This window comes from Denticeps clupeoides, chromosome 10, assembly GCF_900700375.1.
Source record: "Denticeps clupeoides chromosome 10, fDenClu1.1, whole genome shotgun sequence".
Taxonomy (NCBI): Eukaryota; Metazoa; Chordata; class Actinopteri; order Clupeiformes; family Denticipitidae; genus Denticeps; species Denticeps clupeoides.
The window spans coordinates 443,561-460,995 of NC_041716.1; the positions used below are offsets into that span (position 1 = coordinate 443,561).

At 48.3% G+C, this 17,435-nt stretch overlaps 1 protein-coding gene across 1 annotated transcript; it reads left to right on the forward strand.

Annotated features, from left to right (window-relative positions):
• The first annotated feature begins 289 nt into the window (after positions 1 to 289).
• Positions 290 to 16,568, forward strand: LOC114798864 (von Willebrand factor A domain-containing protein 5B1-like). Its single transcript, XM_028994903.1, has 23 exons — positions 290 to 328; positions 508 to 564; positions 1,285 to 1,447; positions 1,545 to 1,706; positions 1,783 to 1,996; positions 2,064 to 2,218; positions 2,301 to 2,432; positions 2,950 to 3,074; positions 4,666 to 4,842; positions 6,599 to 6,709; positions 6,798 to 7,000; positions 9,483 to 9,597; positions 9,778 to 9,963; positions 10,069 to 10,249; positions 10,386 to 10,585; positions 11,578 to 11,749; positions 11,823 to 12,098; positions 12,172 to 12,309; positions 12,394 to 12,525; positions 13,502 to 13,573; positions 13,695 to 13,764; positions 14,750 to 14,873; positions 15,149 to 16,568. The coding sequence occupies exons 3-23, from the start codon at positions 1,309 to 1,311 to the stop codon at positions 15,746 to 15,748; spliced, it is 3,684 nt and encodes a 1,227-aa protein (XP_028850736.1). The 5' UTR covers positions 290 to 328; positions 508 to 564; positions 1,285 to 1,308; the 3' UTR covers positions 15,749 to 16,568.
• Positions 16,569 to 17,435: the final 867 nt, after the last annotated feature.

A 17,435-nucleotide genomic window follows, 5' to 3' on the forward strand; every position in this document is an offset into this window, starting at 1 on the left:
GTGTAATGACAATAAAGTTGAATCCAATCTAATCTTATGTATTTCACATCATCATTATATATTAAAACCAGAGGACTGAAACAGTTAGTGCCAAGAGAGAGAGGGAGGGAGAGAGGGGGGGGGGGGGGGGGGAGAGACAGGGGAGAAAGGGAGAGAAAGAGGGAGAGGGGGGGGGAGAGGGAGAGAAAGAGAGGGGAGAGAGAGAGAAGAACACATGGCAACCTGATGTCTGCTCTATATTGATTGTCATGGTTACCCCTCCAGAAAAACAGACTCACACGGTGTTTCGCTGGCTGTGCTGGTGTGATGGTGTGATGGGGCTTTGCAGGTACGACCCGGATGATCAGATTTGATGGGGTTCAAAGAGGGGTGGCTGTGTTGTCGGAGGGCTGTCCCCCCTGAACCCCTGATTAATCACAGAGAGAGAGAGAGAGAGAGAGAGAGAGGGTGGGTGGCGTCCTGACGCCGAGGGCTTCTTCCCGTAACCACATGTCCCTCTCCGTTTAGACGCCCAGCTGCTGGAGGAGCAGCATCTGACCAAGGTGGAGAGAAGCAGTAAACGAGGTAAGAGCCGCATGTTCACTGCATGGAGCTGTTCTCCGCAGCAACAGGTGCCCGCCGCTCGCCGTTTTTCCATCCAGCCTGTTCCTCAGGAGCTTCTGATGATTCGGTCCCGGCCACTTTTCATTTCCAAACGCGCCGTTTTCCTCTGAGAAGGTGCATGTTTCTGCAAGAGGGTGGCAGTGTTCTGGTCCGGATTTAAACTAGCAGATCCTCTTTTCTTTTGATGGACCCACATGGACCTCTCATCCTCCATCTTTGATGTGCCAGTTGCCTTTGTTGACAGTGTTGGTTGAGATCTGATAAGGAGTCCATCCGTGCTGCTGCCCTCATACCCTGGTGCAGGCGCCATGGGTTTAAACTCCCGACGTGGAACTTCTTCACCTCAAGTAGAAGCTTCATTCTGGTGTTTTCTCAGTTTAGATGTTTGTTAAATTTCTCTCTTGGCGTTAAACTACCTTCGAATAGAGAAGAAATAATCATGGTCAAACAAGCGCACATTTTCTGATGCACCAGATTGTGGGGAAATGAGAATTTACCGCTAGTTTTACCAGGTGTTCAGGTCATTGGAGCTCATGGCTAATTGGTCCTTGTTCCTCTGTTCCTCAATATTTCACCGTTAACATCGGAACCGGAACTTTTTGCTCGGTCGTGTTCTGTGAACTCTGTAGAAGTTGCTGGAAGGTCGTGTTGATCCGTGGGCCCGTCTGTGTCGGTTCGAAGCGTTCGAGACCTGAAAGCACCACCATGCCTGGCCTGATCAACATAGGGAAGGGGACTGCCCTGCCCCTCAGCGTCTCCGAGATCACGTCCTGCGTCAGGGGCTACACGCTCGCCATGACGGCGTCCTTGACGTACAACAACATTGAGGATCACGCGGTGGAGGGTGAGTTTACGTCCAGACGTCCTCCGTGTGCACGTGTAGCTGACCTTGTTGGTGACGTTTGTTTGCTGCATTGATCGCTCTGCTGGCGTGTCTGCAGGGTTCTTCGTTTATCCTCTGGAGGAATGCTCCACGGTGGTGGGCTTCGAGGCGATGATTTCCAACCAGATCATCACTGTGCAGATTAAGGACAAGACGAAGATCGACGACTGTTACTTTGACGGCTGCTCTTCTGCCAACGGAACGTTGCAGTGTGGTGGTGGTGAGGACCTTCCGTCTCCATATGGATCCCTCGTCCTAATGGTGCTTTGAGGGTTAACAGGACTGTCATGTTACAGGGAACATTGTGGTCGACGAGGACCTGGAAAGGACGGTGTTGGCGGTGAACCTGGGGCTCATCCCTCCCTTGGAGACCGTCAACGTTCTGGTCAGCACGTCCTCTGAGCTGTTTACGCTGCCGAACGGGGGCATTCGGGTGACGTCCCCACCAGCGTGCACACCCAGGGTCCAGAGGTCCGTGAAAGAGGAGCAAGCCTTCTCTCCAAGCACAAGGTAAAACCACGCGTATGTCGTGAGAAGGTCCAGAGGACATGGAGTAAAGTCATAGATCTCCTCACAGGAGAGAAAAACAGCCCTGTCCCCAGGGGTCACATGACCACACGCCCTCGAGTGGACAGCTGTCCCTGACGTGGCTTCTGGAGGACGAGTCCATCAACTCCATTGACTATGACTTCAGCTTCCAGCTGCAGATCAGAGGCCCGTACCTCCTGGCAGGTCGTTTCATGTTACATAGACCAGTTCCTATTGAAAATGTCCACGGCCGCCGTTTTACCAGTGACGTCCCCTGTCCGTGCAGGTGTGGAGAGCCCGTCCCACGCCATCCGAGCGGACGCCGACCCGGACGCCCGCTCCGCCACCAACATCGTCGTGACTCTGGCCGACAAGTACACCTACGACTGCCCGGTGGAAATCCTCATCTACCCCAGCGGTGCGTAGCGTCCAGGCAGCTGCCACGCCCGCACACCCGTCCAGCCAACGTAGCGTAGAAGCTTCACGCTCAACCTGCCGGGCTGCAGAGAGACGGAGGTTTATTAGATCAGCAGCTACTGAACGCCGTTTTAATCCCATCAGGCCTCTTGCTCAGCACAGACAGATGAGACATCCACGGTCCTCCTCGTCCTCTTTCTCCCTCCGTGTCCTCAGAGGCTGACATCAGCGGCCATGTGGGTGCAGGGGTCATCAGAGCTCCAGTGACCACATGGCCGAAGGCTGATGGCCGCGTTCAAATGCGGCTCTTCGTCAGAATGCTGCTTTTTGGGGGCCGGTGGGCGTTAAGGCCTGAGTGGGAGGAGTGAATTAATGAACGATATAAACACACCAGTCGCCATGGTTACAGGTGTACAGTGTCCCACTAGTCTCCTCATTACGCCCCAGAAGTGAGATGAATAAGATGAATTCGGTCTCCATTCAGCAGAGATGAGTCACACACTTCCTGCCGCCAACAGAGCCCCACCTGCCGCACGTGCTGGTCGAGGACGGGGACATGACCCTGGAGGAGTACGACGAGCACCTGAGGGGCCGCAGCGGCTTCATCAGGGCCACCAAGAAGGACCCCAGCAACGAGAAGAAGGTGGGAGACGCACGTACATTCACCAAAACACAGGAGCCACAAGTGAAAAAATTCACTTTTTCAACATACATTTTCTTTGCTTTTATATCTTGATGTCTTGTTGGTCCCCTAATTCTGTATCTGACGTCTCTTTCCGAAATTCAGTCTTGGTGCAGAATTACTGCCACTTTGATCCAGTCCCACAATGAGATTTCCCAGGGTGCCATTTCACCGTCTGTAGCTTTAAATGCTAATGAGGAGGAGAGAGGGCGGGGCCAGGAGGAGAGTGGCCAATTGAAGTTGAGGGACATTCGCGGAAATGATGTTTGCCGCAGACAGGAAGTCGTGACACGTTTTTCCAGAAAAAATAAAACGAACCCGCTGGTTTTTCAGAGTATCGCGTGACGGAACTAAAAAATACATTTGTGCTCATTTTTATAGGTTAGTACAAACACATAGGGTGTAGTAGCCTAGCGGGTAACACAGCCACCTAAGAACCAGAAGACCCAGGTTCAAACCCCACTTACTACCATCGTGTCCCTGAGCAAGACACTTAACCCCGAGTGTCTCCAGGGAGGGGAGGTAACCTTTCCCCTTATGACGTCATAAGGGGACAAATTCCAGATCAGACCGTCTGAGCTGCCGCTCTCTGAACGATGAAGCAGGTCAAGCAAAACACTCTTTACACCTATCGCCATTTCTAGACACTGACCATACACTCTCATATTAATATTAAATAATCCCACAATGTCACATTTTCATGACAGGGGACCTTTAACACAATAAATCTAAAAGAGTTGCATATTTTTAGATATTCGCTGCTACTGATGTGGATTGTTGCTATGACAAACCTTGATGCCGTTTCCAGCAAAAGCAATTCAAGCTGCCTGAAAATGGTGTAATAATGCATTATAATTGCATCGGAATTTGAAGGTAAATCAAATTTCCTGTTGCATTTCCACACCCAGGACTTTATGAGTAAGATGCGCTATTGTTTTCAATATATCAAAATAATAATGATGAAGTTTGAAAATACATTTGTACAGTGGTCACTCTGACTGGCCGGTTCTTTGTTAAAATCCCATTGATGTCAGCGTGGGCGTCTTCACCGTACAAAGCCACGGGCAATCAGATCTTTAAGTGACCAGCATACCTCGACAGGAGGCAGCAGTGCTGAAATGACCGGCAATAAAAAGGAGTTTCTATGGAAACCTGGACAGGTCGGCGGCTCACTGTTAGGATCCTCTCCCCGTGGTGCTGCCGAGCGAGGGTGAAGTACCGCTCTTAAAGATGCTCCTGGATCGAAGAGCCAAACTCGTTTTGGGTACAATAGCCGCGGGGCCGTCTGGTTAAAGATTTTCCTTCAGGGACTGAAAGAAGTCATATTATTCATATTAATTGTAAATGCCACTGGGTAACAGGCAATGAAATTGTAGTTAAATTCTAGTTAAACTCAAATTATGATTTAATGAAAAATTGTAATAGGAGCTATAACATTAATTTCTTGTTTTCATTTGCATCATTAGATCTTTAAATGGGAGGTTCGTGTAATAGTGTACATCTAGAGAGCCTTGAAAGTGAATTTTGAGTGGTCTTCTCTCATCTTCTGCAGGTAGATATCATCCACAAGAGGCTCCACAAGGACATCCTCCACAGCCCGGTGGTCATGCTCAATTTCTGTCCAGATCTAAGGTCTGTGACCTCTGACCTGAAGAGAACGCAGGGCGAGTTCATCTTTCTGATTGACCGCAGTGGGAGTATGAGCGGGATGAACATCACCCGTGTGAAGGTATGCTGTTCTAACCCTGAGCCTCTAATCCCGGGTCGCCAAGGTGCCACCGAGGTCCCCTTGATGAAGGTCCCGTCCCCAACCGCTGGTCCCCGGGCGCCTGTCATGGTGCCCACTGCTCACCAAGGGTGACGGTTAAATACAGAAGAACATTTCACCGTGTCACTGTGTGCTGTGCTGCAGTTTCTTCTTCCTACCCACCCTACATTTCCCCTTCCCGTCCCTTTATTATATTGCAATGCAATATTATTTTCTATATTATTACTTTTTCACATACTTTAGCACCCAGCTCCCTTCCTCAATGTCCCCTAAACTTAACCTCGAACCCTAACCCGTACTGTCAGAGGTGGGTAGTATCAAGTTACATTTACTTGAGTAACTTTTTGAAATATATACTTTATGAGCAGGTTTACAACGCCGTACTTTTTACTTTTCCTTCAGTACATTTGTGAATCAGAAACGTGACTCTTATTTTTTTAAAACCTTTTATTTGCCAGACAGATGCCGCCTGTAGATCGATCACATGACTATTTTTCACCAATCAGACGTAGCCATGTGGCACAAACCCATCACACAGCGCAGATATGGAATAAAAATATCAGATGCGAGAATCTGCAGAGCTAAAACCAAAGGTTACAGAAAGAATACAGAATTCCAGTCGTTCATATCGACTCTTTCAGCGTTTGTTAAACATTTTGTTAAATGCCATCACTTCATTTTCAGTAGAGGCGTTATTTAGAGGTGCATATATAGAATTAGCGTTATCGTTTAGCTGTTTTATTTAATATATCAGTGTTAACACTTTTAATTAACATACTGTATATATAAGCTACAAATCATACTTGTTTTTAATATTATTAATAGGAAATTCCAGAATTTGCATATTTATATTTTTTCTGTCTGCATAGATTGTTTCTAAAAATATATATCAGATATTACAATCCACAGACAGTTACTCAGTCCTTGAGTAGTTTTATTACTCCATACATACTCTAACTCGAGTAATTTTTTGGATGACTACTTTCTACTATTATTTTGGAGTAAACTTTTGGGCTACTTTACTCACCTCTGCTTTCTGTTAACAGTTGTATTCTGAAAGATATTGCAAATATTTGTTTATTTTTGCATGTTTGCACGATATTTTATTCTACTGTGAGGGGAGTTGCTGGTGCAGAAATTCCTCCATGCATTTCATAACGCACAGAAGTGAATTATGGCACATTTCTTTACTACGTGAAAGTGCAGGCTCGGCCTGGACGGTGTGAGGACGTGCTGGGCCTGACACCCGCACACACATACGTGGAAATACGAATAAATATGTCACTCCTATTGGGCTCCTGGGTAATTTGCGGTGAAACGCAGCAGCTGGAACACGGTAGCCATGCAGACGGTTAATAAATGGGGGAGTCCTGGGGAGAGCTCATGGTCATGAGGCCGAAGAAACGTCATTAACCCATGAACTATTGTGGAAGGAGGTTCTCCAGCAGAACCGATATCAGGCGGAATATGCCGACTCCTTCGTTAACGGCTCAACACTCGCACCACAATTAGCGCCGATGAGGTCAATGCTGTAAATCTGCTCGAACGCAAAAGGTCAGACACAATCACCTTGGCTCCGACGTGCCCCTCGGCAGGGGTCGATATCTTTACGCCGACGCTGACCTTTTAATGTCACCCCCCCTCCCGGCAGTCACCTCTGCCCCCCTGTAACCGCTTCCGCGGCGCTCTGCGTACGAGCTTGCTCTGTGTTTGACAGGACGCCATGGTCGTGATCCTGAAGAGCCTGTTCCCAGCATGCCTCTTCAACATCGTCGGCTTCGGGTCCACTTTCAAAGCCCTGTTCTCCGCCAGCCAGCCGTACGACGAGGTAGGACGCCGGTGGGGCCTCAGGCCAGTTAGATCAGCCACGAACCGCCGCACACACCGGTCCCACGGCTCCTCTCATCCTGGCGCAGGAGACGGTAGCCGCGGCCTGCGAACACGTCCGGAGGATCCGCGCCGACATGGGGGGCACGGACATCCTCGCCCCCCTCAGCTGGATCCTGCAGCAGCCCGTGCAGAGGGGTCACCCCCGCCTGCTCTTCCTGCTGACCGACGGCGGCGCCAGCGACACGGGGAAGGTCCTCCAGCTGGCCCGTAGCCACGCCCGTTTCACCAGGTACCGTCCTCTCACTGACACGCCGCTGCTTACGTAATCCTTACTTGCTGAAATTTAGAGAAGAAATTTGCCTACCCACAATGCAATACAAAAGCAAAAAAAAATGTATTTTTGAAAATGGAATCTGCGTGGTGCTTTGCAGCGTTGGTCAGAGTGTTGGCGCTGTTGTCATGGCTACTTGCAGACATTCAGGCTGCTCTATGATGGAGAGTTGAAAACCCCGACTGACCTCTGAAACATGTTGCACCAAATACAAAACCAGCAGAATTCAGATTTTTTTTTTTTGCTGGAGAGAAAATTCATAAGTAGGTGCATTATTTCAGATTCTAAATGCTTTTCTGAAACATGCACATTCCTGAAAGGGCTCTGAATGATCTTTTACTTGTAAATGAAGGGCACGTAATTCCACAAAGCAGGAAAATCAGTATTAGAATTAGAATCATATTTGTTGGCCAAGTAAGTGCAGCACATACAAGGAATTTGATTACGGTAGACGGTGTCTCTCAAGTACAGAGTAGAAAAAAGCGTTATTGTAAGTGTTATTGTACAAGTTATCAAATTTATTTATACTGTTTATAAATAATATATCTATGTATAAATGTATGTAAGAATGTACATAGGTCTATAAGTGTATAGAGATGAAAACAATGTGCAGTACAATAAATAGGCAAAAAATCTAAATCCTATATACAGAGTGTACATAAAGTGATCAGACTGTGCACCAAACATGTATGCATGGATGCCAAAAAACCTGACTTAAATCACACATAACAATTCAACACAGTTCATCTTCTAATTATCATTAATGGAGAAATATAAAAACCATTCTGCAGCCACAGCAGTGTCTTCTGTCTTTTCGAAGGCCTGCCGGTCTGAAGACCCCGGCAGGGAGCAGCAGCCTTTTCTTTCCTCTTCAGGCGCTCGGTTTCTCCGTTTCAGGAGATAATTTTTTGTGGTGGAAGAGTTACAAATTGAGTGACTGAGATTTAGTCTGGACATAAATGGATCAGATGTAGAACATATGGACAGCTTTAGATACCAGGTGTTCACCCTCGGATGTGTGTGATATAATTCACATCATCAATGGCTTAGATGCACAAATGAAAAAAATGGATAAATATGCGATAAATTACAATTTGGTTGAATTTTGAATTTTTTTGGCCATGGACCATGACACTGCAGCACAGCACACGGTGACATGGTGACACGTGTCCTCTGTATTTAACCATCACCCTTGGAGGGCAGTGGGCACCATGACAGGCTGGGGACCAGTGTGTGGGGACAGTGCTTTAATGAGACATGGTCACAATTTCTTGTCCTTGCTAAATCCTTTATGGAAACTTTTTTTTAAAACATATGTCACGGTTCTATTTTCAGGAAATGGTACTAGTTCTAGGTCTTTGTTCAATCTTCTTGTTCTGATTGCTAAGAAAATCCGAAGTGTCCCAAATCAAATGATTCTAAAAAATATTTCTCCTCACAAAATGTCTGGCACGTTCACATAAACTGAAGAGCCTGTAGACCAACTGTAAAAAAAAATGGGCAGAAATTGGTAACGCTAGTTTAGATCTGCATCAAATTTGTAAGATATGAGCAAGACATTACAAATTTAGTACACATTGGTCACTGGGGGGCATAACAGCAGGAAATCATATTTTAAAGAAACTACTTCCTGAATGTATAGTTTGAGCGTCCAACCTTGGCAACATTGGGACTTGGTGGACTTGGATCTAAACTGGTTGTCTCTAGCACACCACTATCTGAACAACCAGGTGGATCTGCTAACAGTTTCTCCAGCATATCGGGATCATGGACAGTGATCCATGTCCCCAATCATCTGCCACTGGGAGGTAGAACCTCCTTCTTGTCGTGGAGTGCAGCCTCATTTAAAAACATTTGTTTATTGGCTTGGTCGTAGAGTAGAGGCCAAACGTTTGGACACCTTCTCATTCAACGCATTTTCTTTGTCTTCATGACCATTTACGTTGGTAGATTCTCACTGAAGGCATCAAAACTATGAATGAACACATGTGGAGTTCTGTACTTAACAAAAAAAGGTGAAATAAGTGAAAACATGTTTTATATTCTAGTTTCTTTGCTCTGATTACTGCTTTACACACTCTTGGCATTCTCTCGATGAGCTTCAAGAGGTCGTCACCTGAAATGCTTCTCCAGCAGTGTTGTTCCCAGAGGTGTTTAGCACTTGTTGGTCCAGCTCACCCCAAACCATCTGGATTGGGTTCAGGTCCGGTGACTGTGGAGGTCAGGTCCCCACTTTTTGTTAAGTACATAACTCCACATGTGTTCATTCATAGTTTTGATGCCTTCAGTGAGAATCTACCAACGTAAATGGTCATGAAGATAAAGAAAACAGGTCGAATGAGAAGGTGTCCAAACTTTTGGCCTGTACTGTATGTGGGGTGGCAGCAGATGTTTGTATGGTTCTCAGCACACTCCCAGGCCCTCTGTCTTTGCTCTGCAGGTGCTACACGTTTGGGATTGGGCCGAACGCCTGCAGGCGGCTGGTGGAAGGACTGGCGTCGGTCTCCAACGGGAGCTCGGAGTTCTTGGCCGTGGGGGAACGACTGCAGCCAAAGGTTCGCGTTTGCAGCGGCACGTTTGTCCCGGTCGGTGACACCTGCTAATTCAGAATATCACAGGGAAGTAATTTCCCACGCTGTGCAAATTGTGGCGTCTGAGTGGCTTTACAATCAACAATTAATTCATCTCCTGATGACCAGCTTCTTCTGACATGATGACCATAAATTAAATCTCAGATGATCAAGTCCCTGAAGAAGTCCATGTGTCCAGTGCTCAGTGACATCTCCATAGACTGGCTTTATCCTGAAACCAAGGAAGTTCTGCTGTCTCCTGTTGGAAACACCTTCCTGTTCCCAGGAGATCGTCTGATTGGCTACAGTGTGGTCTGCGACACGACGCGCTACCATGAAAACCCCAAGTCTGTAAGTTCACTTTGGGGTACAGTGTAGTACAGTATAAAATGGCGTCCATCTTCTGAGGACATCTGTCTTCCCCTCCTGATCCACGTCCCTCCCCCACGAAAACAGGACAAGCGGCGGCGCTACAGCATGATGCGCTCCAACGAGTCGGCCAGTTCAGTGTTCTACCACTCCCAGGAGGAGGACACAACGGGGGGACAAAGGGACACGCAGACCGTACCCCTGTTCGACCGCTACCAGGACACCATGTCTGAGAGCAGCCCTCTTGCCATGGAGCAGGACACGACGGGTAACAGTGGTGTCTTATTGGCAGAGACGTCCCTGCTGGTGTTCAGTAGAAGTTCAGCTTAACGTTCTCAACTCTTTTGGATTTAAGACCGAGATCCATTTTCCATTTAGCAGCAGTGGACATTATTCCTTGACAGGTGTGGACCTCAAGACGTCACACAGAAGAAGAGCCTACAGCACCAACCAGATAGTGGATTACGCCCCGGCGAAGAGGGGACATACGCCGAGCGACCCCAGCTCCCTGGTGGGGAAAAACCCACTGCGGCGCGCTAAAGTCCAGGAGCTGATTGGCCAGATGAGCCCGGAGCACGGATCTCAGTGGAGACTGAACTACCAGGTGAGCGACTATCATCACGACATGGCGCGTATGTGTGCAATGGCAGGAGGGGACCAGGTTCTTCATGTATTAGAGGAGAAATTCCTGATCTGCTCCAGTGGAGCAGCAGGGGACTTCATCTCCCGCCGGCCTAATAGATGCGTGAGAGCGGAGCTGGTAATTTTCCTTGTGTGTAATGCCCCAGAACTCAGCACCGAGCTCCACATGACGACAAGACGACTCGAAATGTGCAGGCATGGACCTGCAGCGGTGAACAGGCGGGGGGAAAAAAACGGTTCTGGTGGGTAGAACTTACAGAAAAACGCAGGATGACTGTGCACGACCAGAGTGGAAGTACAGGATGGGCCATTTCTATGGATCCACCTTAATAAAATGGGAATGGTTGGTGACATTAACGTCCTGTTTGTGGCACATTAGTAGATGTGAGGGGGCAAACTTTTCAAGATGGGTGGTGACCATAGTGGCCATTTTGAAGTTGGCCTTTGGATCCAACTTTTGTTTTTTCAATAGGAAGAGGGTCATGTGACACATCAAATTTATTGGTAATTTCACAAGAAAAAAATTTCTGACCACTTATAAAATGTGTTCAATGTCACCAACCATTCCCATTTTATTAAGCTCCATGTAAATGGCCCACCCTGTAAAGCCACCACGTCACTGCCCGAAATATACATTTATGGATTTTACAAGGCAAGATGATGGCATTCTGCAATAAAAAAGTGCTAAATAATATAATAAAATCCCTCCAGCATTATATGAGCTCTCATCTGATATCAATAACAGAAAACGCATTCACGATTAAGAGCAAGAACGTCCTTGATTGACTCTGCGATGTTCATGAAAGCACTTGAGAGCGTGCAGGAATAGATGCTAAAAAGACGAACATGTTCCGGAGGAAGAGAACAACTCTCAGTTTCCATGGCTGCCGGTACACGACAAAGCGGGAGACGTTTTTATGAAATATTTAATTCTCTTTTTTTTCCCCAACACAGCCACAACTGGCCAGTCTGTGTGCAGCGTCCTCTCGGGGACCCTCGTCTGTCTGCCAGAGGTCGCCAGCGCGGCAGGAAGGGGCTGCGGAAGAGGCGGAGCCAGACACCCACCCGGCCCTGGAGACCGGGTCCTCCACAGACAGCCCTTCTCTGAGCAGCTCCGGAGACGCAGGTCCGTCCGGCGTAGGTGACGGTTACGACCTGTTACGGGGACGTTGTGTGACTGGCCTGTTTTTTGTTGAAAGACGGCTACTCGCATCAGCTGTGCGAGGCTGAAACACCCCAGGAGCCTCTCCTGCCAGCGGGACAGGGCCGCTGCAAAGCTGTGGTCTCAGGCCTGCTTTGCGGAAAGCCGGTGAAGTGGGAAGTGACCTTTGACATGGAGCCTCATCTGAATGGACGCGAGCGGGAAGAGAAGGTCCACGAAGACCTCTGGAACGAGACCCTGCATCACCTGGCGGGCCGCTCCATCATTCAGGACTTCGAGCAGATGGCAGGGCGGGAGAGTGACGTTGAACGCGGTGAGAACTTCTCAGTTCATTTGGAAGGTTTCGTGAAAACGTGGCTTCTGTAACTGGTCACATGCTGTTCCAGGGTCCGGTCGGCGGTACCAGCTGTACGCAATTCACACAAGCAAGGCGTGCAACATCCTCAGCAAATACACAGCGTTTGTACCCATAGACCTGGACTCCAACGAGTATCTTCCCACCTACATCGAGTACCTGAACCTGGGTGAGATGCTGAGTTTAACTGTGGCCCAGATGCAGAAGTGCTCCGGTCAGAAGATCAGTTTGGAATCTCTGGCTTTTTTTCCAGGTGACGAGTCGAAGAGAGGCTCCCACTGCAGCTCCCGCTCCGGCAGCAGGAAGAGCCGGATTTACTCCGTTGGACTGGGACGTTCCCAGTCCGGTTGTACGTCAGAGTCCGAAGACGTCGCGCCGCCCGCAAGTAAGAACCTGATTGGACTTCATTCTGTACATTCTGTACCCTGTTTATACCTCCTAATCCGGAATCTTGATGCCAGTGCCCATAAACCACCCTACCTGACAGGCGTCAGCTTTCGTCATGATTACGATTGGTTTAAACAAGCATCCAGCTGGGATTGTACATTGTCCAGGGTCCAGACGTCTCTCCTTTAAACTCTATCTGCTACGGGATCAACAGCAGATTCAGGAAAGTCCGCACCAAGGGTGACGTTTCCTCTCCATGCTGCTCTTCTCCCTCTACAAGAACATCTGCACCTCCATGGACCCGGTGTTTAATAGTCTCCATGGTCATCGGATTCCTTCAAGATGATCACAAACAACACAATTGTGGCTGTTCGGTTCTGTTGGAGACCTTCAAGTTGGAGGGCAACTTCTCCTCTATCCAAGAAAGGCTTGGTTCTACACCACAGTCGTCGATCCAACACAGTCTGGTTTTGAAGCAATAAATGAAACAGAACACATTACAAGCAGTGTTGCCCACCTTCTCCTACAGAATGTGGCAGAAATGTACCCAGAAAGTCGTGAGATGTACCTAGATGGCGACACACGTTCATTTGCATTTAAATGGTGGTCTTTCCTTTCTTCTCAATACCCAATACGGACATTTTAAAGTAGCTAAAGGTGTTTGAGATGTTAATGTAGTTTTTACACTTTTTTTTCTACACATAAAACGGCGCGCGTCTTTCTTAGCATGTTGCCAGGCAGTCAAATCATTGCCATCCATAACCAAGGAAGATTTATGATTGGTCCATCGATGTAACGTGACATCATACTGAACCCTACAAAAAGTAGCTGAGGGTAGTCAACAATTTCACCAAAGTCGTTTGGCAACACTGGTTGTGTATTGGACACGTGTGTATTGTTATACTCCAATACGCCAATAAACCTGATTCTGATGCTATTTTCACACATGCTAATAATACCCTGTGTTTCTGCAGATGCTGAGGACACCCCTTCACCCTGCAGCACGCCGTCTTCCTCGGGCTGGAACAACTGTAGCTTCACAGAAGGTGATCACAACATTATCGACCGAGGCAGGACGGCGCAAAAGTAGAAAAGTTGGGGACGTGCCTGTCTTTCGGGTGGCAAAGCGAAGCAACTGTAACTTGACTTGGTCCACTTCTCTTTCAGCCTTCCAGAAGAGTCCGTCTGTGACCTCTGAACACTCACAGAGATCTATGGAAAGCCTTTTTTCTGCAAGGTGAGTGAATGAAGGCGAATACAAATCCTTCTCTGTTTCGCGTGTCCTCAAGTTCAATCAAAAGAGACAATTTTGTCATTTGAACTGTCGGCTATTTCCTCTCCTCCTAATGGCCTTCTCAGGTCTTTATCTGGCTAGCAGTAAACGTCTCTGTGGGACACAAGTCTCTGAAGGGTCAATCTGTGGCTCAGGATCCTATCGGTCAGAAGACCAGACAAAAGCTGGCTTTCAGTCCCGTGATGTTGATGACGAGCGAAGGTGGCGCGAATTCAGAACTGAAAATGGAGAATACGTCAGTATTGTACGGATTTACACCCAGGGTCTGGGTGGACAGTCCGTCCTTTAAAAATACATTTTTGGGGAAGTGGCGGGTAAGGAAGCCGACCCATAATCATAAGCCACCATAAGGTGCCACGAGGTCCCCTTGATGAAGGTACCGTCCCCACACACTGCTCCCCGGGCGCCTGTCATGTGACAACTAATCACATTCACTTCACACCAAACAACAGAGGAAGATGTTCCTTCCTATACTGTTTTACGAGTAGTTCTGATGACTGGTAAGAGTGAGATTCATCTAACATAGTGAGGTGCTACTGTGCCGTGGATAAATATTGGGGCGCTGCGGCATAATTATGGAAACAAAACTTTCCAAATATCAACCAAAAATCCAACGCTGAAACGTAAAATAAAAGGTTGGAATTGTCAGTTTCGCTGCTGGCTTTTCAGTCGCTCAGCCCCGTTTTACGAATATGGTTGGACTTTTGCCACAAATCTCTCGTGTGGGCGGGGCTTCGCTTCATTGCCCAGCAGGTATTTGAGTGACCGCTCTGTAGGTATTTTTCAGATGGCCGATCCTCACTGCTGCTTCACTTCCTGCCCTCCATCTGAATTCAAATTGGGGTCTGATGGACAACCTGCAGGACGCCTGGATGTTTGGCTGCTTTGTCCATTTAGTGACAAAAAGTCTTCCCCTTTCCTCCCTAAGATTGAATCTGACTCGGACTAAACTCCTGACGAAAGCTGCCCGAGGGTTCATGTGCCGAACTCCGGCCAAAAGCAGCGATTCCTCCAGCGACGGTGAGAATGACAACAAGGACTACGTTCCCCTGGTGAGTGGTGACAGGCGGTGACAACGTGTACAGATGCTTTAACCCATGCAGACCGGTCCTAAAAGGTCCAACCTGGTTCTAAAACAATGTTTTCATCCTGAATCGACATTTACAGCTTTTGCCAGATCCTTTTTTTTAAAAGTCCGATCTGTGAATATTTATTAGCTTATTAAATATTCGTAACTAAAGGAATTAAGGCCAGATTGTAACATTTGACCATCGTAGGTCCAGGTGCTCGCCCACGTGAACCTCTCCAAATATTCTGCTCCTGGTAGGCATCCTTGCAGTTGGCCAGTGGAGCGTTTGTGCTGGACGTGGCTTTGTGTGAAGCCATAAACGTGCCGATGGACAAGCTAAAATGGACGTCCCCCTTCACCAGACACCGAGTTAGCCTGAGCCAACTCAGCCACTCCTCCAGCCGCCGGACAAACTGCCACACGGGCGACCAGACCCATGACCCTCCATCTGAAGACCAAGAGGAGTTAACTGTCAGCCGACACAACGCGTCTCTCAAGAGTCCTAGTCCTGGGACAGACCCACAGTTCCCGAACGAACCGTCCACAGCCCTGCTTGGGGACGGCAGCCGCGCTTCGGAGCCGGAGGCCTCGGGGACGCCGGGCAAGCCTGAACCGGAGGGCATGGTCTGGGCCACGGCGGTCGCTCTGGCCTGGCTGGAGCACAGCTCAGCCAGCTACTTCATCGAATGGGAGCTGGCGGCCGCCAAAGCCAGCATGTGGCTGGACGCGCAGTCCGTCCCAGAGGGGCGGGACCTGGCGGCGGTCAAGGCCGCGGCCAATCAGCTCTTCATCATCCTGCGGCACTGGGACGAGAACCTGCAGCTCAACATGCTGTGCTACAACCCCAACAGCGTCTAACGGTGTGCCAGTGTCACCCAGACTATGCCATGATGCCAAGAGCCGGGCCTGAGTATAATCGACCAGTTTACACACCCGATCTTCTCTACGTTATCGGTATTAAATGTACCTATGCCAAACTTGCCGTTCAGCACATGCCTTGTTATGTAGCACTGCCACTTTGTATGCTTCAGCGAATATATATACACACACAACATGCCATCATCATCATCATCATCCTCGTAAGAAGAAGTCGTGTTCTTGATCGCGTAGCAGAGCTGTCATCCATAGACATTCACCGCAGTCTGTCGGTCTATTCAGATGCTCGCGTCAGCATGTCACTTGCGTCTCAGTCTCAGACCAGAAGTGCCTCTCCACACTGACAATGCAGAGACCGGTGAGACGTTCGTCGTGTGTGGCGTTACGCTTGTGTTTCTTTATCCGTTCCAACCAAAAACACCTGTTTAGCGTCACTGTTTTCTAGAAACCTCCGTGTGTCGTGAAATGAACCTAAACAGGTAAATATGCAGTCGCCATATCAGCTGTAAGACGTGTGATACGTAACTTCGTTCTGGAATTGCATCCTCTGGTTTGCACAGGTTTCTTGATCTGATGTAGTCTTCTGTGGTCACGGCTAAATTAAAAACCGTTTCTTTTTTCCGATGCATGTCAGACTGGAACTGAATGTAAATATCACTCAGGTACGTGGAGACTGACTGTTGCCTGCTCCCTGCTTCGTATCTTCGTCGTACGCTGGTGGAAAACGGTCTCTTCTCGCATCATTTCTATGGTTAAATTGTGTTCTGTTTATTATATAAATGCTGTTAAGTGCCTGTAGAGTCGGTGTGCACGTACAGTGATGCTGCAACTAACTGGATGTGATTAAATATCTGAGCTGGTGTTCAAAGTGCGGTCTCGGCATTCTTATTTCCTTCTGGGAACGTAGCTAGGGCACCAACAGCAACATTTACTTATTATAAATCCCATAATCACGTACAGAACGTCTCAATGGGCTTTGACAGGCCCTACAGTTGACACCCCAACACACTTCTGCACACTAAAAAAAGAAAGGAAGGAACGTTGGGAAGGAGTGATAGAGAGAGGGACCCCCTTCCAGGGTAGAGTGAGCCTGCAAGTGGTGTCAGTGCAGGCTTAGTGATGGTTTGTCCAATAACCGTCCACACATATTCAACAATATAGTAGTTAATTTGATAAATTCCCCTGAACGTGGCGTTTTATTGGCTGGGAGGAGTCACCTCTGTAAATTACTGCGTTGTTTACGCAACAGAACGTGACAAGCTGCTGCCCGGGTGACGTTGCTTAGCAACAGCGGCTACGAGTGGACAGCAGGTCGACTTTTAAAGTTCCTCAGTGAGGGTGTTTTAAGTCACACAGAGATCAGCAACAATCCACTAATTCTGAGTGACTGGTGCATTCTGGGAGCTGGAGTGAAGCTCCACGTTGAGTTTGCGTTGTATTTCAGCGTGGAGATCGACGGGTTCTTCAGCAGTTCACCCCTCAGCCAGTAGATGCTGCTCCACACATTCCGAACAGACGTTCTCCGTCCTGCACCCTGATGTTCTCAGCACTACGGCCGCGCATTGAACATGGGCCAGGGTGCAGGGTTCCCCGGATTTAACCTCAGCTGACTGCTCACCATGAAGCCGTGACATCAGCATTAAAAGCAGGAGGTCAGCATCACATGGTG